Below are 22,890 nucleotides of genomic sequence, written 5' to 3' on the forward strand. Positions count from 1 at the left end.
CAGGCCCTTTTGCTCTTGCCAGGCTGCATATGGCAATTATATTCTACAACTTTCATAGACCTATGAAAACCAACTAGGTTTTTCTCCTTAAATCTGTTCTTCTTTTGCAGTTCAATGTTGGACAGTATGTCCCCACTTCCCTATCCATTGGATGTAGATATGTGACAATTTCCAGGCAGCCAAAATATTCTGAATAAAATTAATTTAACCACTTCCAAGTCTGGTAAGACAAATTTTCACAAGAAACACTGATTTCTCATCTGCTCATTAAAATGTAACACGATTGGGTCCCAGGAAAGGACTGGAATATTTCAGAATAAAAAGTAAACTTGTACTTTAACAAACCTCTAAGACTTGGGTGCTTATTTGTTATCCTGTGGCTAATGTTTCTTAACTAAAATATTATATCCAAATTCATTGTTTGAGCAATAATAAAGAACTAAAAATTTAAAACTGAGAAACTATAATAACTAACAACCACTGAGAAAAAGGAAATGTCTTTTAGAATAGAATCAAAATATATATAATTGCAGATTAAAAATATATTAGTCCTAGTGATTAAGGTCATTAACAAAAGCAATAATATTAAACGGGAAGTAGTAAACATACTAAAAGGAACACAGATTTTTTTTTTTTTTTTTGAGACAAGGTCTCACTATGCAATTCAGGCTGACCTTGAGCTCATTCTGTAACCCAGGCTGTAACCCAGGCTGGTCTCGAACTCACACTGATCCACTTGCCTTGGCCTGCCAAGTGCTGAGATTACAGGCATGCACCATCATGCCCAGCTTTTAGAACACAGATTACGATATCAGAAAGAATTTTACAAATTGTAAATTCTGCTTCCCAATTTTTATGCTCAATCTGTTTTACTGTTTGTGAAAGCTGTTTTGTAATCTATCTGTGAAGACTTGCTATACATGTATGTATATGTCACCTGACAATTAGAAGGTATTCAATTAAATGTAGCTAGTATCACTAAGTATTTACTTATGCATATATGAATGAATAACAATGTTTTTCAGATAATGACATTTTATTCTGGTTACTTTTCCCCTCCCACACATATTGGCAGCCAGACATTTTACCTCTACTTCCTTAAGAAAAGGTTAATGGAGCAGAAAGTAAACTATAATAATACAGATATGTGAATAAAACCCTAGGATATGTATAAGATAAAATACATGGAAGAAAAATAAGATGATTGTATGAAGCTTTTCTACTTCTGCACCATAAATATTCCTCTGGTTGAGGAAAGGAAAGGAGGAGTTAGTAAACACAAAGTTAAAGAATTCAAGAGTGATATGTATCCCTAGAGAGAAGGCGGATAGAAGGAAGGAAGGGAGAAAATCCAAGGAGATACCAGAAAACGGAGAGCAGAGGTGATCTGAACCTCATTCCTGAGGAGACTCTCTATGAAAAATTGAATGGGAAGCAATTTTATGTGGTTTGCTATCTCTCTCCTTAATCCTATGCACAAATGCTGACACCACGGCCACTGTGAACAACTCTATAGAAAGGAGAAAAGGAGGCATGACTTCCAAGCAGTTGGGTTTTACACAGCTTCCCCAAGTTCCTACTCACTCCAGTATGGTACAATGAGTTGTGTGTTTCCTCTGGTACTGGGTGTTGAACCCAGAGCCTTCACATTGAGCTATGTCCCCAGCACATTTTTATTGCTTGTTTTGAGGCAGGGTCTCACTATCTTGCCCAGGCTTGGCTTGAATTTGCAATCTTCCTGTGGCAATCTCTTAGAGTGCTGGGATTACAAGTGTGTGCCACCATGCCCTACACACTGATTTTTATTATTACAAAATATGTGCGTGGGGGGATCAAAGTATCAGGAAACATCCATTACCTGCTAGTGCCACCACAGACAAATGGGATAGGTGTCAGAGACAGCTGCCTGCTGAGCCTAACAATGAAGAACAGGATAGAGAGACTGGCACCATCACGGTCACCAATCCAAATAGACAACAAGTGACAATCACAGCTGCCATGCTACAAATTGATGAAAATGGTAGTTTCTCTATTCAGTGGCACTTACATTAAGTTACTGAAAGATAATGTTATGAACTGGAAATCTTATTCAGTATAATAGTTATAGTTATCCTTCACAATGATTCTGCACTCTTTTTATAAATAAGTCTGATGGGAGTATATTAACTTAAACTGTTATTGAAAATTTTCATGTATCTTGCCTTGAATTTCCCACTTCTAGTAAAAGACTTACTTCGTTCTGTAATGATTGTTCTAGCTTCTTGATTGCTGGTTTTGTTTTTCAAATTCTGAGCAGCAGTAATGAGTTCTTCCAACTGGGGGCGCCTCTGTTCCAAATCCTGTAGTGTTGTCTGAAAGAACAAACAGCACTTAATATTGAGGTTCTCCAGTTTTGTACATTCTTTGTGTTTCTGTTATATAATACAAAGTAAAGTCCAATTTTCAAACCAGCCAAAACAATTTTAGAAATAAAAAAAGATGTTACTAGATATAAATCTCTACTCTGTAAGGCTTCAGAGAAAATAACTGAACAAGAAATGTTTTCACTCTTAGATACTAAAAAGTATTTCACTTGAAAATCTTGATTGTAGTTTTGTTTCCCTATTGTAGAGCACAGATGGAATAATTTCAGAGTACTTGGGTATACTTAAGCCATTACATAAGAAACATAATTCTGAATTATGACAATGTACTTAAAAGAAAAAAAAAAGGTGTTTAGAGGTGAAATCTTATTTTATGGGTTGTCAAAATTAAGGTGTATATTAAGTTTAGAAACAAAACAGAGAAATGATTTAAGAAATACTAGTTAACTTTTTTGGACCTGTGATTTCTCACATGAAAAAAACCCAAAAAGGTGAGATACTTGAGCATTGGTCTTTCCCAAAACTGCTTGTCCATAATGAATCATCACACTCTATTTCTCCATCCTAGGACTAATGAGCTGGTAGTGTGATGCTCTGGAAATCTGTATTTTAATAAATTCCCTACTTAACTTTCATGATTAGGCAATTTTGGAGAGCACCAGAGTAAATGCTAGTATTTATTTTCTTCTGTAGAATAAATAATTTTAAATATTTAGATAAAATAACAGATAGAATAAAACTAGTAACTTTTTACTTCATAGGTAGCAATGTTAATCATTAAGAAATACCTCTGCTCCTGACGCATCTGTCTCTTACAGCTGTCATATTAGCCTCCTCTCTATATTAAACATCCAAATCTCAGAGATATTTATCAAAAAATTGTGAAAAATAGTTCTGGTTCTAAAACAGTATAAGTTTTAACTAGGGATAGAAAAAATTAATATTTTCTTAGTCATAGCCACTATGTGATAGATGTTTTGCAACCCTCCTAGAAGTCCTCTCTGATTTTAAATATGATACTCTTCCTACTTCCCGAAGAGATGAAGTGATGAACTGTGGTAGATAGTAAGATTTATAAAACTTAGTTATCTATTCTGCCCTTTGACCTCTATTGATTTTCTATGGATTTTTGTTTTTGGAAAGACCAAAGTTTGATCATTCTATGGGGTTTATTTTGTGACGAGATAAGGAGATAGACTTTGTGATTTAAGTTGAATTGCTTTTGGTAACATTAAAATAAGAGGAAAACTTACCCAAACATTGCACATCTCTTTTGAGCAGCTTTTTCTCTCTCTATTGAAAAATTGGAGGGGCTAACTTTTAACAAATTTTCCACATTTGTAAGCTGTGATTGCTCAGAAGAAAAATCCAATTTTCAGGTTTCTAACTTTTATGGTTTCTTTACACAAAAGTGTGTTTGAAATATGGAACAAATTGCCAGAGACAGCTATTGAAGTAAGTAGCATAAGTAAGTTGGAGAGCACTGAACAAATTTTAAAGTTGGAAGCATATAGTGTCAGATAGATTTTGCAAAATAAGTTGTTTTCCAGAATTGGAATGTTACACTCTGGTCATCTATGACATAGTAAGTTGAAGAATTACTTTGGAATTGCCTACTCTCAAATGTCTGAATACATTCAGTAATTTAAAAAAAAATTTACCCAGAAACTTCAGAAAAAGCAAAACCTCTAGCTAAAATTTAATACAGAATTTTACATACATGTAGCCAACAGATTATATAAATTCATTCATTCCCTCATTCATGTTAATAAATATTTTTCAAGTGTCAGTTGTTATTCTAGAGGCTATGAATGTAGCACTGAACAAATCGCGTACAATTTAAATAATAACTATGTTTAATACTTGAATATAATATTTTTATTTAAAATTATTAGGCTATTTTTCTTTTATTTAATATTAGTTCACACTGAAACAACCAGACCATTCTCTAGTTTCCAATTTTAGGTGCTTTATTCAGTGTTTGCTATACTTTTTTTCTTTTCTTCTTTTAAGACTTCAAAGTTCATTTGAGAAGTATGTTGTAAAAGTAACTCGATCAACTTTAATCGGAACCTTTCCAGACTCTAAATTAAACCTGACCACAATGAACAGCTTCTACTACTGAAATTAGCAAGCATGTCAATATAGACTTAAAACAAGCCATTTTCCTCTCTAATGAACAAAATAGGTCTCAGGGTATTTTGAAACCTGTTCTCTAGTTGGGTGATTCTCTAATTCTGCTGACAGACACATGCTTTGTAAGCACCTGAGAAGATTATTAATGACATCCTTCGAAGTAACCTCCTTAAAAGGAGATTCACAGCTGCAATATAACTGTGTATCTTTAATTCCTTTACAAAAAATTGCATTCTTTATTTCATTTGTTGATCAACACAAATATCCTTTTCAAAAACAAACTGTAAAAAACTAATATGTTTTGCTATGGAATTTGTCAGATACACTAATGTTCTTTTTACTTAGTGGTTTGTAAATATAGCAAAATGAGAATTTTCTCTTTTTGCTTCCTTTCCAGAAATAAAGGAAGGATTTTAAGATGGAATAAATGTAAGTATTTTCTATTATAATAACTGTATTTTCTATTATAATAACTGTTTAGTAACTGAAAGGCCTTCATGCTAATGAATGGAATACAAGCACACAGTGAGAATGATTACTTTTCATTTCATTCCTTTTTAAGTGTACTCTATTTATTTGCTATTATTTCTTCACCTTGACAATTGTGTAACTTCTGAAATACACGGACCATCATCTCAAGGGTATGGAACAATCCAAAAGTGAGAGAACACCTTAGATCTAATCATTACTCAAACTAGCTACCTCTAAAATATCCATTCAATATCTAGGCTACAGGTACGTCTCAGTGGTAGAGTGCCTGTCTAGATAGAAAGCACAAGGTTCCATGTTTGATCCCTAGGAAACCCCGCCCCCTCGCTCTTTCTCTCTCTGTTCCCAGTCTGTTGTCCCTACCAGATGTTATTATTTCAGATACACTGTACTTACTCTCTGGTCTTCATTTGCATATGATCTCTGGGCCCTCTTCTATCATTGGACTTTCTCATTTTAGTTTTACTCATACTGAACAGGTACATTGCTAAATGTTATTATTTCTCTAATATGAGCTCACAGTTTCTATATGAACAGCTTACATGAGCAAAACTAAAATCACTTCATGCTTAGCAGTACTTAAGCATGAGAATTTTGTCTACAAGGATTCTGTCATACTACAAGAACCAAAACATAGGAAATAGAAGGAATCAATGCTATATCTAAGGAGTCCTAAGGCATCTACTGGGCTGTACTGAAAACAGCTTACCCCTTGGAGATGACAATTCATCAGGGAATCCACTATCTGAGTAAAAATGGAGAAAAAAAATCTTTAAATACAAAGCAAATCAGGGCTAAGGAGTTAGCTCAGTAGAAGAGCACCTGCCTGGCAAGCACAAAATCATGAGTTCAATTCCCAGTACAAAACAACCCAAAACAAAACAAAACACCCGACCAAACAAATAAAAAAGTGAATCAGAAGTCTTCAGTTCCACTAAATCCCTCATGGTTGAGGAATGTGGTAATAAATAGCAATCCTATGAGAAGGGGAGTTAAACAGTGAAATAATACAGATGAGTAGATTATTTTAGTTTCTTAAAACTTACAATTTACATTTTGCTCACTAGAATGAAATTCTTAAATAATACTCACATAGTAAAATCTGTATGTTGGGCTTGATATGTATTACTTATAAAATTAAGAAAAGACTTAATCACACTCATTACAATTTTTATATTATTTTATACAAAACTGACAATTTCCCATAGATACAATTAAAACAAAAGAACATGGTGATTGCCAATCAGTGCTATGTTCATTAAGTATGAATGAAGTTTAAGTGTAATAATGTAGAATCCTGTATTTGCAACTTAAAAATTAGCACCAAAGATTGACCAAGGAAAATGCCTTATAGAATCTTAGTACATGTAGAAGAAATATACAATTAAGTCAGGTAGGTTCTAAATTATAGTCTTTGTAATAATGGAAAGAGTTTTGCAGGAAAAGCATACTAATCATTTGCCTGGCTTTCAATTGCTTGATAAGTAAGCTCATTCAGCACCTAGACTTCTATTCAGTGGCTTCTCAGAAGAGACTGGCCAAATCCAACGTTATCATTATTGCTTTCTACTTCCTCACTTCTCATTTACATTTAAAACTGGTTTGCATGTTTTCTTACTGGTCATATGTTCCTCAGTTCTTTGTGTATTCTATCAGTACCTCCATTACTAGATTACAGATACCTCTAAATTCCATCATCCTTCTGTCCTTTATTCATTAAATGCTTCTTTAAAGAGGATTTTATTTTTATGTAATTTCCAGTTCATGGAATATTTGCAAGAATGGTCAAAATCTCTATATACTCTTCACCCATATTTATCAATTATAACATTTTGTGACATTTTATTTATTATTTATCATTCAGTCTATAAATGTGTAAATACACTAATACTTGTGTATATATTATATACTTTCATGTGAATAATTTCAATATACTTTACAAATATCATTCCCCTTAATCTTTAAATGCTTCATTATTTATTTCATAAGAGCAAAGTCATTCTCTTATATAACCTCAGCTCAGTTTCAAAGTCAGGAAATTTAACATGGCTTTAATACTATAATATTATCTATGCTCTATTCTGAGTATGACAATTACCCCATTAATGGCCTTTATAGCTACATTTTCATTTCCTGGTCTAAGATAAGGCACTACTTTTAGTTGCCCTATCTCCTTAGCCTTCTTTAATCTCAACAGTTATTTACCTTTTTTTGACCTTCATATCACTGACAGTTTTGAAAAATGATAGAGGCTGAGTATTTTCTAGAATGCTTGCCAGTTTGTTTCAGTGAATATTTTAAGCTATGTTAGTCACTGATCTAGGCACAGGTGATGTAGAAGTGAAGCAGAAACACATCCTTTTCTCAAAGAGAAAATAAACTAAATATGAAGAAAAATAAATAAGCAAATATAAACTGAGATGAATAGTGACGATACAGTACAGAGAGCTCCAAAGCATATGGCAGAGATAGTCAAATCATTGTAGGGGTCCAGGAAGGTCTTCTAAAGCAATCAACTTGAATGCTTCTCACCTCTTATGCATCTAAACTATTCAAAATTGTTTAAAATATCTTCAGCTAACAGCAACCATGGTGACTAGGAAAACATGCAGACTTATTACTATGGGGACTTGGTATTGAAGGACCCTGGCTACTACATACTGAAATCCATGACTGCATTTCACCCAAGCCAAGGTTCCCATAGTTTGCTCCTTATCAATGACCGCATGTGGTAGGGATATGGAGTCATTTTTTGGGTCTACACAGGACTCCTCTGGAAGACACTACCCCAATAACTCCCAAATAACTGCTGAATCTTTGGTATACTGCATGATGCACCATGTTATTTCCACACAGTTTTCTCTCCTTTCTGTGGTCAGACTCTTATCTTATTCTAATGGCTCTCTTACCTTCCCTTGGTTCCTTTTATTTCCTGTCATGTAAGTGTTTCCTCTACTAAAACATTTTCCCTTTTTACCCTGTCACTATATATATATATATATATATATATATATATATATATATATATATATAAATCTCAGGCCTTAGCATACCCACTCTTGCCCTTCTGGATCCTATACGTTTCAGAAGCTATTCAGATCCACATCATGTTATGATTTTGATACTGCTACCTGGCTTTTTAAGCTTCCCTGGTAGGCAGAGCCTTCAATCTGGGTGAATGCCCTGAGTTGTGTTACTTGTGCAGTCACACAGGAACTATAGTAGAAGGGTCATACAACTAGGCTTAATGCTCTGCTGTTGCCATTACAAAAGTTTTAATCTTTTTCTTTGACACAGGGTCTCCTTATGTGGTCCAGACTGGCCTCAAATTCTCAATCTTCCTGCCTCAGGTTCTGGAGTAGCTGGGATTATGGGTATGTGCCAGCAGCATCTAGATCAATCATTTTCTTAAATAAGGGACCCAGAATTTTCATTTTTCACTAGGCCCTAAAAATTATGTACCTGATCCTGACTTCAGTCCTGATGTTAGTCAAGAAATACAAGTTGTGCATCTTAGCTGCCGCACTGATTAATTGCTGATTAAGAACAACACAATTAGACGTGTCAATCAAATGACTCCTGCCTTGTCCTTGAGAATGTACTCCAAATTTTCAAAAGGAGAATTAATGAGCTCAAAATGTAGTGTTTTTTCCACAGGGTAGAATCTCTGCTGGCTTCAGAAATATATGAAGCAATGAATTAGCTAAGGCTCTTGAAATAAACAAAGATCCCATTCAAACTAATATAAAATGTCTTTCCTACCCAAGGCCTAAAACATTAAGAAGAAGATACAGTTAGTGAAATCTGGAAAGTAGACACTGGAAGAGGATCTCATGACAGAAGCTGTCACTGCATAAAGTGATCTAGTCAGCCCTCGACTTAATCTCAGCTGCTAATCTGTTGGTACTTTCCTTCGCAACACACATGCAAGCCCAGGGTTGTTGCCAATACTGATCAGCCTGCCTCAGTAGAACAAGAAGTTGAAAAGTATGTCTGAAAAAGTATCTAGCAAAAACAACATAGTGAATGTTCACTTCTGAAGGAATCAGCTAAGGGGGGGACCACAGACTGGGCTTCTGAGGAAAAACTTCATATAAGGGATGGCACTGTATGGGAACCTTGGAAAATTTGCACAGGGATGAGGATGGCATTGAAGGGCAAAAAAGGCATGGGCCAAGCTATGGAAATGAAAAAAATCTAAAATAGACTTGTTGTGGTCTAGAATTATATGGAAATAGTGAGACATAAATTTAGATAGGTATAATATAAGCAGTTTATGGTTGGCTTTCTATTTTTAATTGGCTCATAATAATTGTAGTATGGTTAGTTTTTTAGTTTTTAAAATTTTTGTTAGTTTTAATGCGTCTCTTAGTGAAAATAAGTTGCACAGAATCATGGGTTTTACTTTGACATACAGCGACGTGCATTTAACATAATTTGATTATGCTCAGTGTTTTAATCTCCTTCTTCGAGATGCTGACCCACATTACAGTGTAGATAAGTTTCCATGGACACCAATCTGCTCTCTTTGGTAGATTATGTGTAGGACTGGTAGCTCCTTGAAGGTATTTCATTCTTTTCTATGACTGGCTTTCAAAAAACCAGTTCAGAGTGTTTCGATTTAATCAAAAGGAAAAGTAGCAAGCAATGAATTCTGGAAAAGCTGGACTCTAGGAACCCTTAGTAATCCTGTGCCTGTGTACATATGCTTTCTGCCTGGGATATCTACCTCAAAGTTTGAACCATTTCAGAAAATATAGTAAATAGATACCCATAATAAAAGTGTTGATGGGACCAAGTGACTAGATACAACATGGGGAAGTGGAGATAAAAGAAAACAGATGGTTATAATTGGAAATAAGTCCAAGTTACTAGAATGTATGTTCATATTACATCCAATATTCATTAGTATTACAAAAGACTACTAAAATTTGGATCACTTAAAATGAAAACTATGACGGTTATTTAGTACATTATTATAAGCTAATAAAGCTTGAAAAAGACAAAAGGACAGTACGTGAAATTTACTCCATTTTTTCATAATGATGGTTTTATTATAAAAACATTGTCAGCCTATCAAATTTGATCCTTACCTTATAATGGTATAATGCCAACATAATCTATAATTAGTGTGTCATGTATAAAATTAAATCACTTTTGAAAAAGAGAGTAAGATGGTCTTTTTCAGAGTATTGTGTTGCAGGAAACATAAAAGCTTATTTTACTTGTCATTTCATAAAACCGTTAACATGCAAAAATAAAAACTTTCAGTTATACAAGCCAGTAAGTAATGAAGTTTAAATTGGGGATTGTAAAGTATAATTTCAAAGTCAATAAAATGGAATTTTAGGCTATCATTTTTGATAATGATTTGCAAATATATTTCTAATCTGATATTTATGGTGTTGATATTTTTAGAATTCAACATCAGAACTATTAGTTTTTCTGGCTCTTCACACTGCCTGAAACTGTATTGTCCTGTAATTATTAGCATATTAACAAAGGATAATTGGGGCAGTTTTAAGCATAGTTTTTGTCATGAATATCATATTTACAGGCTTTTGGCATTATGATCCAGTCATATAAGCAATGAAATCTCTTTTTCTACATATGTTTTAGAGGAAAGAGAAAAATGAAACTATTTTAAAATATACATATTTTAGGAGCATTTCTACTGAATTTTTCCAATATTAATTTGTTCTATCTTGAATAAAAATATGTTTGGAAATGTTCTAACTTGAACTGATCAAGATGTGCTATCTGTTCAAAGTATCCTATAATGCAAATTGAATCATAAGTGAAACAAATTAATAAAAAATTAACCACAAGGAATTAGTACTGAAATTTAGTTTTCTGAGTGCATTATATTTTGACTGGTACAGAACACCCATCAAAGCCTGTTTTAATTCTAGAAAAACAGGACAGGAATTGACAGCAAACATGACTAGGCAGGAATTCTCTGCAGGATATGTTCCAGTAAGGAATATGCCTATGGTTGGCAGCGGATAACAAAAAGAGCACAGCTAGTGAAGTTAATGCACTTGCAATGGAGTTGGGGACATGACCTTCAGGTTCACCCATGTGTGCTAACACATCTGGTCACTCCTCAATAATAGAAGACAATACATAAATGACAAAGTAATAGTCTACGGACCACAAACTATAATAATGGGAGTCTAGAGAATGGAATTTAAATGTGACCATATTCAGGGAAAGTGTCATGGATAAGCAAGACTGAACCATAACCTGGTGGATGAACAGGACCTCTAACAACCTAATGATGAGAGAAGAATTACAGGAGAAAGACAGTAACTGGGGAGGAGAGGAAGAGCAGTTCTGTAGTGACTAGAATTAAGGGATCAGGTTGGGGCAGGGAGGCTGAGGCCAGAAAGTGCAGCCAGTGAACAGCAGATGAACAAGAAAAGACATCATGTTGAAGGCAACAGGGCTCATTGGAGGTTTTAGAGCTGAAGAATGGCGCAGTAAAAGAGGCATTTTAGATACACTGACCTCACACCACTGCATCCAAAATCTTTTTCAAGAGAGAACTAGAAAACTAAATTGAGCAATCCAACAAAAGCATCATTTAACACTTTTGATTAAATTTCCTGCCATGAAAACATGCAAAACATCTCTAATTTAAATCCATGTACCATTTTAAGTACAAAATAATAATTCCACTGCCTACAAGTAAAACAAACCCAAGCTTATTGCTTGTAAATATTGTCCCAGAGAATTATTAAAAACATTTGCTGATCTCATTTGTACTGATATATTAAATTGGATAGGGGTAGAAAGGGACTAGTTTCAATTTAGAAAAAAGTAAACATTTAAAAGGTTGTGTTAAATTCTTAAATTCCTGCTCTGAAGGATAAATAGAGACTTACAGAGCATGAGAGGAAATGGGGATTACTCCAGAAATAGAATTTCAGAGATTATCATCAGTGAAGATAAGAACTATCAATTGAATATTATGATGTCTCACTTTGTAAGTCAAACTTTTCAATGTTCTTTTTATATCTACTTTTTTATTTTAAAGAGAGAAATAGCCAAAAGAACAATAAAAAAGAGTTTCAAAACAGGCTAGTAGGTCAGTAATGATCATTGGGACACTGGATATTATTGTCTACATAGCAGTTATTCGCTTTGATGTCTATTACATCATCAGATCTCTATCTATACTTTTATACAGGAAATGAGTGTTCAGATACTACCCCCAATTCAAGACAGTACAAAAAATAAAACCACTCTCTTCAAAAATCAACACTCAAAGCAAGCAAAATGTTATGTTTAAAATGCATTTGACCTATGAATATTTTTAAAAATATTTTAGAGATGCTACTGATTTAGATACTGAGACAGAAACCTCTGTATTCCTTGCCAAGTTGTACTTATTAATAAATTGAGGTAGAACAAAAGATGTTACTGTTCAGGGATGGTACCTATAGATAAGAAGTGAAATGGAGAAATGAGTGATTATCTAGAGGTGATTACAGTCATGTACACAGCTAATTAGAATCGTTCAAGCCCTCTAATCTTTTCCTATCTTCAAATGGTGAATCTTAAGATCTGAGTTACGAAAACAATTGGCAAAACTGTTACGTTTATATTGCATATACAGGGAGAGAATCAGGTTTAGTTTATTTAATCTGTAAAATGGGGATAATTACATTTATATCAATCTTGGAGTGACTGGAACAACATTTATTTCTAAGAATTCAAATACCTTAGTAGAAGTTAGTCAGATATGGTCTGCTTTTCTCTAAGGCAATAGTAACTAAGGAGTATGTTAAGAACAACATATTTAACCTATGAGGTCCCAAACTTCTATTTTTACCATGTTTTGAGAATTGCAAAGAAAAGATAACATATTGTTAGTAAACTACTGTATGCTTATGCTAAGGAATCATATCTTAGTTGTTTGGAAATCTCTTTCAAATTTATAAATAAATGTAAACAAGTGAGGTGTGTGTCTCTGTGCACTCACACAGAAGGAGAGAAGACAGCTGCGAAAACATCTGTATCATACTTTTGCATCAAAATGCCATGATGCACGCCATTTGGACATATACAAAAGGGAAAACCTGCTTGACAATTGTGTCTTGCTTCAAAATAAACAACACCTTTTTGTACATTTCCTCAGCAGCTTTTTTTGTGTTTTTTTTTTTTTTGCAGTCAACATTAATCTCTCTCTTCTCAGAAATTATACAACTGGGGGGAATGATAGACATTTGCCTTTGATTAGGCACTGTTAGTTTAAACCCTGGGTTAGCCATAAATCATTGGTGAAGATCATTTCTTGGTAGCTGAGTGGAGTTTCCACTATATAGTGTTAATGCACTTGCAGCATGTGTTGCTAGAGTTAGGAGGTGTTAGACATTGATCAGAAGCTTAAGAGATGAGCTATTTATTTTTTTGCTGTTGTAAGAGCAAAGTCTATAATAAAACAATGATTTTGTTTCTCTGTCAAAAATACCATTTTATGTCATAAAAGCTCTCTTCAGTAAACAAAGAACATATTGTTATTGTGATATATAAAATTTATAATAGAATATATTTCCCGAGAGGAGCACAAAAGCCTTTAACTTTTTTGGAATTTTTGATGTGACAGCTTATAGAGGGGACACACTCCACAGGGAAGAGGTAGGGTAGACTTTGCAGTTCCATAAAATGCACTAGCTCTTACCCTATAAAAATGAATCTGCATTTTCACAGTGTGCCAGTAAGTCATACATTTGCACTGCAGCTCAAAAGGGGACCAGCTTGGGGGCACAAGTGCTATATGTGGCATATTTCCAAACAAACACATGGCTCCAAGGAAGCTGATTCTGAGGAATATCAAAACTTTATGTGCTGTTTGATAGGAAAATGTGTGTGGTTCCTCAGCTGTGGGCATCTAGATCTGCTCTGTAGCAAATATAATCAGTTCTTAAGTGCTTTTGGAAATACTGGATACCTAATCAAGCTGTTCACATTATGGGAATGTGTTAAGTTTAATTGTTTGTTTTATTGGGGAGGCGGCTCATTATGAACCCTTATTTCAATTAATTTTAAGTAAACTTTTTTTTAAAAAAAGGTAATCCCCAAAGTAAGGTAGCAGTGACAATTCTCTGTTTACTTTGCTGTGCTTTATTTACATAAGCTAAACAAATTGCAAACTCTTTATTACCTTACACACATTCATGGCATGAGACCAAACAGAAACAAAAAAAGATGATAGTATAAAACAAATCAAATTTCCAGTTTTTGGCACCTCATTATTCTTTCCTCGTTCTCTCTGATCTCTGATATATTACTAATGATCTGCCTTACTTTTAGGTAAAGTTTTCTGTAATACAGGGGCAAAAAGCCAATTTCATAATTTTGATTCACAAATGTGATGCCTCTATACACAAATGACAAAAATAACTCATAGTACATGTGTTACTTATTGAAGAGAAGTTGGGAAAATTAAATATGAGACATGAACAAAACCTATAGTGAATGTTTAACAGATATTACAGGAAAAGACACATTGCCATGAATTCACTTCAAGAAAATGCCCCTCACTTTGAAAACTTTCATCACATCATTCTTGCACTTTTTGAAGCAGTTCTGGAAATACTCTTTTGTAAATGTCTTTAGCTTTTGCTGTCATGGCTGCTTCAATGAACTGAATCGATTCAAAACACTTACTTTATCATTTTGATATTAAGGAAAACTCAGAAGTTGCCCTGTTGCAGGTCCAGTGAATAAGATGGATGAGGAAACCATAATGTTATAAATGTTTTTACTATCTTGCCTTTCCATTGGATGGCATTCTGAAGCAGCATTCACTATAATTTTTATCACACCTCATGAAGACACTTATGAAAGAGAACTTCTAGAACTACTTATAAGCGCGTTCTAATTGAGGGAGAGTATTATGAGAAGGATTAGTGGGAATGTGTCCTTAATATAAAGAATTATTTAATTTAAATATTCATCATATATTTTGATCGCTCATCTCATTTTCATATTTGGCAGAATAAAATGGGATGTTAAAAAATAAGAAACACTAGGATCCCGAGAGATGCAGCTGAGAAAATGGTTTTTGGCTTAATAAATATCCATCTTGTAAGCTTTTTCATTGTTTGCACTGTTGGCTGCAACCCACATGCTAAACAAGGGCTCTACCACTGAGCTATGTACCTATCCCTCATCTTGTAATCTTTTAATAGTAATAAATCACTCTGACTTCTATGCACTTTATATAATATTTATCAGAGATGGCAGTGAAAGTTTTTATTCCATTTTCTTCAAGTTCAGTGATTCTCCCACTGTCTTTCACTCTCACAGCATAACATTATTGTTGCTGTTCTACACATACATTCAAATTTTTCATATTTTTTTAATACTGGAAATAGCATTTCTATGGTTAAGAGGAATGGATCATATTTTCTCTATAATGCCATGTCTTATATAATTAAGAAAAAAAAAACACTAAGAAAGCCCTGGCTGAGATTATAGTTGGTTAATATTAAATGTTCTGTATAAATTTCCTGTGGCTGTTATAACTTAATGGCTTAACATGACCAGAATTCATTCTCCCACGTTTCTAGAGGCCCGATGCATGGGAGATAGATCCTTACAGATTAAGATCAAGTTGTTAATCGAGGCTGTGTACTTTCTGAAGGCTGTAGGGCAGGATTTATTTCCTTTGCTTTTCTGACTGCTGGATTGCAGTCACTGGCTCCTGGGCTTGCCCTTAAGCTGCAGCATCTTCCAGTCCCTTGTGGCTCTGCTTGTTATCATCATATCACCTTCTGTTTCCTAAAGACCCTGAAGATTACATTGAAAACGCTGGGATAACCCATGATGACCTCCCCATCTCAAGAGCTTGAAGTTAATGCTATCTACAAAATCTGTTATAATTTAAGGTAAAATATTCACAGGTCTATAGTAAGGTTATGGACACATTCAAGAAGGAGGCCGTATGCAACCTACCACATGGCTTTGCAGTAATTTAGCATTAAAATGTCTATCATCATGAGATATACAGTACTTCTTTCATTCTGTTCAAAACTGCAAGAATCAGAAAGAAGGGTTATGAAATTCCACAGTATAGAAAGCATGGGAGGTAAAGAACAGTGCAAAACATGTTCTTTGTGGCACACCCAGTTAAAATAAAGCCTCCAAAGGTGGGGGAGGTATATTGCCACATCTTCACCTTGTTCCTAGAAATTCATCAGAATTGAGGCACAAACTTAAGTTTAAAACAATGTTACATTAGGGGCTGGAACTAGAGCTCTGTGGCAGAGCACTTGTGTAGCTTGCACCAAGCCAGCACTACACACACACACACACACACACACATGCACACACACCCTATATATAAATTGCAAACGTATGTTTTAAAAAGTGTTGCATTAAAAAATAATGAACTTCAAGTATTGAGGAATTCAGGTTGGTGGAGTTTTGTGGCAAGCAGCCATTCTGAAGTGATACATACAAGGATTTCAGAATGTAGGCCTATCTTCTGTAGAGCGATGGCCTGAACAAAAGGAAGCACTACCTTGTGGGATGTAGAAAATCTATCCTCCTCTTAGCTCAACTTGTTTATTTAACCTCATTTGTGCCCCCAATATCCCCTCATAAACATTAAGCTTTCTTCTCAGCTGTCTTCTTTTCCCTTCAATTTAAAGTCTCAATTATTTTTTAATTCTTTGCTCTGCTAGTATTATCAAAAATCAGGAAGTATTTTTTAATTGTTACCATGGAGAAGGCAATTTTCTCATCAAGGAAAAGAGTAGTTCAGAGGCAGATTGAGGATCCCCTTATGAAAATTAAGAGTTAGCCTTTGTGTTTTCAACAATTAAATCCTTTTGCTTCCATATAGAAAACAGCAGGAACACGGTAGGGGGCAAATTTAGCCCAAGGATGCAAATGCATCAGTAGGATCTGTGATATTTTGCTGGGGTGTAAGACAGGAGGGGAGATAATCCAGAGTCCTGAAATAGAAAATTAATGATACATGATTACTATGCAGTTGTTTGAAAAGATACTGTTCTCTTTCATTTCCAGGTAAATGACCTTCAGAAGAGAGTGGTGGATGGTTTAATCCAAATTGGTGAAATGCAAAAATACAGAAAAATATGGAGAAGGAAGAAATGTATAAAATATTTCTCAATGATAGGCTTAAAAAATAAAATGCTGTGAGGACAGAGAGAGAAGGGAAGAGTACTACCAAGGCTCTTTTCCTTTTCTCTACTCTCCTTTGTAAAAATTGAGAACAAAGTGGAATAACGCTTAAGTGAAATTGGTCACAGTTAAATATTGCATGGTTTCTCTTACATGAAAAACCTAAAATGTAAATAAATAAAAGAATAAAATAAAGGAGAGATGGTAGGAAACAAGGCAGAATTTTGGAAATGGGAAAAGGAGCATTAGGACAAGAAGTCAATAGACTGAAAATGATCAAGATGTGTTATATTCCTGTACCAATTCCTCAAAATGAAAGTTGCCATCCTGTATTATAAACATTGGGGTGGAGGGAGTGGGGAAATGAAGGGGATTGAAATGTAATACGTACTGTACCAATCCCTTACAGTGAATGTAATTATTATGCACTAATGAAAGTCAAAAAAGAAAAAAAAATAAGTATACATTAATAAAAAGATAAACTATCAGTAAGATTTTAATTGCCAATAATTTTACACCTCAAACCAGAAAAAAATTATTACTGATTTATAGGTGTGGCAACATTAAGAAAGACCTGAAAAATAGTGGTCACCAGAGTCTGGGAAGATGGAGGGAGGAGTTCAGTAAGAGACACCAAAATACAGAGAGAAGAAATTACTTCTGGTTCTTCATTAGCATAGTAGGGCAACTATTGGGTACAACAATCTGTTATATTTCAAAATGCCTAGAAGGACACAAAATTCCTAACATGACAAAATGATTAGTGGTTGAAGGGAGGCAAATACATTTTGCTCTGATATGATTAATACAAATTGTATACATGTATTAAAATACCATAAGTACCCATGAAGATATATGAATACAATCTGTCAATAAAAATTCTATTAAAAATATAATGGCTGCGGCGGGGGTCTGGCTCGGGGGTAGATGGCTTGCCTAGCATGTATGAAACACTGGGTTCAACATCCAAACTGAACGACAACAAAAAAAGAAATATTAATCTTCCCATCCTAATTTGATCATTCTTACTTGATTCATAGCATGATCAAGTTCCAAAAAATTTTAAGTGATGTTTCTCAATTCATAAGAGATAAATCACATCTGCAGAAGAATCTACTTAAGTCCTGCACATAAATATTGTACTCAAAGTTTTTCATTACAGGAATAAAGGAATGTATTGCAAAATAATAGAAGCATAAATTTGAAATACTAGTAGCAATGACATCAAGAACAAAAGTGAAGTAAAGGTAGCATATTAATGAAACTTTCCAATAATTCTTCTTACTTTCCAATTATCCACTCCAGGTTTAAAGACACAGTGAGGTTGTTTTCTGGAACACAAGGATAAGCATTACAGATACACTAAAGTGTGTAGCAATTGAACAGCAATTGAAGTCTATGATATGGTTGTACAATACTTGCTCACCAAGCAGTGAAAAAAGTGTTTTGTTGACTCTTTCAAATTAATTATTTAAAATAAAATTTTATATTGGATATGTTTCTTTTGAGAAGAACAGTGTTACCAGAAGTACTTCTAATAAGTTGCTTAGGATTATAAATATTGTTTATCCTAGAAATACCATGGAGCTAAAAGGACAAAAGCAGCAGAGTTCCTGTTCCAGGACTCTGAGCCACATACCCGCCCCCGGCAGCTTGACCACAGGTCCACATAAAATCTCATTCTGAATTCAAAGCAAATTCACGATATTGTGTGTTTACTATATATAATTTTTTCAGGCAAAGCAAAACTGAAAAATACAGATAGACAGCCATGAAGGGAGAGAAATATATAGACAGAAATGCAGGAGATGGAAAAGGGAGAGAGACTCCCTCTGAAATTTATAGAAAATCATACTTCTTCATCTATTTGTGTTAGGTTTTTCTGCCTGCCATTCAAAGTCCAACCAAAAGTATATCATCCCAAATTACAGACTATTAAACAAACAGATAAAAACTAAGATGGTTTGTATGAAAAGAAAACCATCAACCCTTCTCATAGCACAAGCTGAGGGTTTCATTAAGCTAAACTGTAGGAAAAGTTACATCTCTTCATTCTCTAGGTTATTGCAGAATCGGTAAATCCCATGCCCCATTACCCCCATACAAGCCAGGGAGATGTTCTCATATAATAGCATTTCATTCATGATTGAATTGATATCAAATGGTTGCCTCTTTGTAATGTATACCAAGAAGTTTTGATTTAAGGGCTTTGTGTTTTGTTTTGTTGTTGAGCCATTGAAAATAATCAAATTTCTAATGTAGTTAGGGACATAAAGATGAAAGAAATGTCTCACTTAAAATACTTATTAAAAAGATTAATTATACTGTAATATGTTGCCTACAATTTATTTTAACACATTTCAGTGTAGACATTGTGTGATATGTCAATGTGTTAGCAGTCAGTTGCTAAGATCAGGAATTCATATCAGGGATGGAGTGAGAATTTAATCAGAAAGGCCAGACTCCTGAGACAGGTTCTACGAGCATTTTAACTACTTTTGTCATTGTCAATACTGAAGACCTTGTTAATGAGCTAAATGAATGTTAGAAAGGAGTTTTTTACACATATGAGATCAGTGTTATTTAAAATACATGCTTTTGTTAAAACAGTAGAGACAACCTTTATCTTTAGAAAGGATAGAGTCTTAGCTACTTTCCTCATTGCTAAGACAAAATATCTAACACCCATAGTTAAAGGAGGAAATGTTTATTTGGCTCACAGTTTGTAGAGATTTCAGTCTATAGTCAACTCCAAGGCATCGTGGCAAGGCAGAGGAATATGAAGAAGAGAAGTCCATGACAAGCAGGCAGAAAGAGGCCATTTGCCCTCTTTCTGTCCCTTGTCTTTTATGCAGGCTGTCTGTCCTAGGGCAAGTATAGCACCCACACCCTTAATCATAGCCAGAACTTTGGTGGGACATCTAGACACAAACGAATAACAGATGCCATAAAGATTGAGTAGCCTATAAAAGTTATACTTTTTGAAATGGTTTCCAAGACTTAATACGTACTAAACCATGCTTTTTTACTGCATTGAATCCAAAGATTTCCATTGCCTGATATTTTCCTAAGATTAACTGAATTCCACCTCTAGATTGTAGAATATTCGAATGCCTGCTTTGAGTGAACTTTGTATCCAGAGTGTGAGACAATACTTGACAATGAGAATATGTAATCCTTATCTATCGTACTAAGATTCTGCTATAGTTATCTACCAGAAGTATATTCATAATCTACTTGCATAATAATGTGAATAATTCACAATATTAGGCAAACCACAAACTTTAAAACAAGCTATATTAATGTAAACAATCTGAACACAGTTTTCACCTGCAACAAATACCACCTTCTATTCCACAATACATTCATTTTGTTCTTGAAGCATAATAATCAAGTTTATCTTTTTATGTTCTCATGGTTATCTATATCCAACATGGTTTAATAACAAGACCTTTAAAGATCTTGCTCTATTTCCATATACTATTTCTATCATATGAATAATTTCATAACCTTACCTTTTGTTTCATATTCAGGTCCCTACACATATAATAACTTTTTTCATAGTCGAAACAATAACCAAGCCAATTAATTTAATTCAGACATGAAAAGGCTAGTATTTATGTAATTGTCTTCTGAGGTCTGCATATATAAGTACATCTGACTTTATAGGCTGCATGTTTATGTGTGTTTGGGGGTATGTGCAGGAGAGAGATATAATTACACTGTGCAGTAAATTAGTTTATGAAGATGAAATACTGAGGGGTTCAGATGCAGGACTGTAGTGAGACCATTTCCTCCCATTCCCTGGGGACTTCTCTGAGCTGTACAAATAGTCTCCTTACTGACTCTTCTTTCTTTCTTTTTTCTTTTACTTTTCCTTCCTTCCTATTTTGGTTGCAGATTGAACTTTGAGTCTTATACATGCTAAGCATTCGCCCTACTGATTTATATAACCCTAGCTCTCTGACATTTTTATCTTAACTCTTTGACAAGTTCCTTAGCTGCCCCTCCACCCAAGATTCGCATTCCCTATTATAACTTATCTGGGCATCTGTGAAAATAGATATCCACAGAAGCAATATGAATTGTGAAACTTTTTAATCAGTGATATGATACTCTAAAAGTTGAAGATTGTGGATTCTTTAGAATAAGGATTCTCAAATGGTAAAGTTCATGCAAATTTCTAAAATCTGAAAAACTGGAAAATCTGAAATACTTACATCTTAAGGACTTTTGGTAAGAGCTGCTCAGCCTCTATTATATTTCCATATCAGACACATTTTAATCTAAACCCTCTATTCCCCAGGCATGTACTAATTCTAAATCTAGCACAATGTAGTTTAAGTTTCAATGTAAATAGATATTTTAACAATAGACATAAACTGGCAGATGGAATTCAATGTATACGAACGGCACTGTCTTAGGCATATCACTTAACCTCTCTGTTTTTTGTTTTATAAAACAAGTAAAATGGAGGTCAACATGTACTAATTTTAACAAGATTAGAAATATTAAATATGATGACATAATACTTTGTCTGGTACATATTAGAACCGAATGATGGCTATAAGCATCAGGAATATTATGGAAGTGAGACATGGTGGTCCATTTATGTAACCCTAACATTCCAGGAGGCTGAGGCAGAAGGATCCTAGATGTAGACCCAGTCTGGGAAACTAAGTGAGTTAGTGAGACTTTGTATCAAAATAAACTTTAAAAGTTTGGAGAAGTAGCTCAGTATGAAGGTCTCTAACCTCAAACCCCAGCACCACTCCCTCCAAAAGCATAGGAACATATTCTCTTACTAATTTTTTTTTTATTTAAAAGAAGTTGCCAAAAGCAACTTGGCCAAAGTCAATGTAGGTTTAAATAATACTAGCTTGGTTATGCTTTTATGTTTCTAAATATTTCATTTAAAAAACTCTTTACACTTACTTGATTCCTGCAGTAAGTATTTTAATGGAAAACCTTGAATAAATCTAAAACTACAACATTAGGATTCCTTACACAGGAAACAGATTTTTCTATCATTACTTTATATCAAGAAACAATATGTGACTTTGAAAATTATACCAAAACTTCAACCTGTAAGACAGCAAAAGTAACACCCATAATTCCACTCTGTGGGTATGCATAATATTCACAGATGTACATGTGGTATGCACTGCTACAAAATGTGTTTTTCATTATGTAAGAAACATTGCCAGGAGAAAAGAGGAAAAAGAAAAAAAAATATATATATATATACACACACACAAAATAGTTGAGATAGTTATACTACTAATTGCTATTAGTTCATTGCAAAGGTTTGTGCCTATATTGTTTGATCAATTTTTCATGCCTGTATCTTATGAGCAATTACTTTGAATATAACAATACACAATGTACTAACCATTGCTACTCTCTTATAATCATGTTTTGAAATTTTGTGCCATTTTTATATTGTATTTTTCCTTTAAAATACAAAAAAGAATATTGTAGCAAAATAATATGAAGTACATATTAGTTTCTAATATACCACAATTTATTTCAGCAATCTGAAGTTTATATATCTAATTTTTTTGCAGGAAGTCCCTATTTAAAATGGTGTTTCTCTGGTTAAAAGCTGGGATATCTGTCCAGATTTCCCTTGAAAAACAAGGGAGTTATTTCTCCAGGATTCAGAAGTGCTGCTGTTAGCCTTCTGCTGTCAACTCCTCCTAGTCTGGCTAGGTTGTTATAACTAAATACACAGGAGCTGACA

At 34.1% G+C, this 22,890-nt stretch overlaps 1 protein-coding gene across 17 annotated transcripts in view; it reads right to left on the bottom strand.

The window, feature by feature from the left end:
* The window catches only part of Dmd (dystrophin), a 2,110,831-nt gene that overhangs the window by 575,138 nt on the left and 1,512,803 nt on the right, over positions 1 to 22,890 (bottom strand). For 10 of the 17 annotated variants that reach the window (XM_063242792.1, XM_063242802.1, XM_063242800.1 and 7 more), the window contains 2 exons: positions 5,698 to 5,733; positions 2,234 to 2,351 (listed from right to left, as the gene is read on the bottom strand). In XM_063242792.1, coding sequence (XP_063098862.1) covers positions 2,234 to 2,351; positions 5,698 to 5,733 — 154 coding nt within the window. The remainder of the gene's footprint in view (positions 1 to 2,233; positions 2,352 to 5,697; positions 5,734 to 22,890) is intronic. The other 7 variants (XM_063242803.1, XM_063242804.1, XM_063242796.1 and 4 more) reach the window with 1 other exon arrangement.

The sequence above is a fragment of the Cavia porcellus genome, unplaced genomic scaffold, assembly GCF_034190915.1.
Source record: "Cavia porcellus strain 051 isolate PalLab524CR breed Dunkin Hartley unplaced genomic scaffold, mCavPor4.1 scaffold_33, whole genome shotgun sequence".
NCBI classification, from domain to species: domain Eukaryota; kingdom Metazoa; phylum Chordata; class Mammalia; order Rodentia; family Caviidae; genus Cavia; species Cavia porcellus.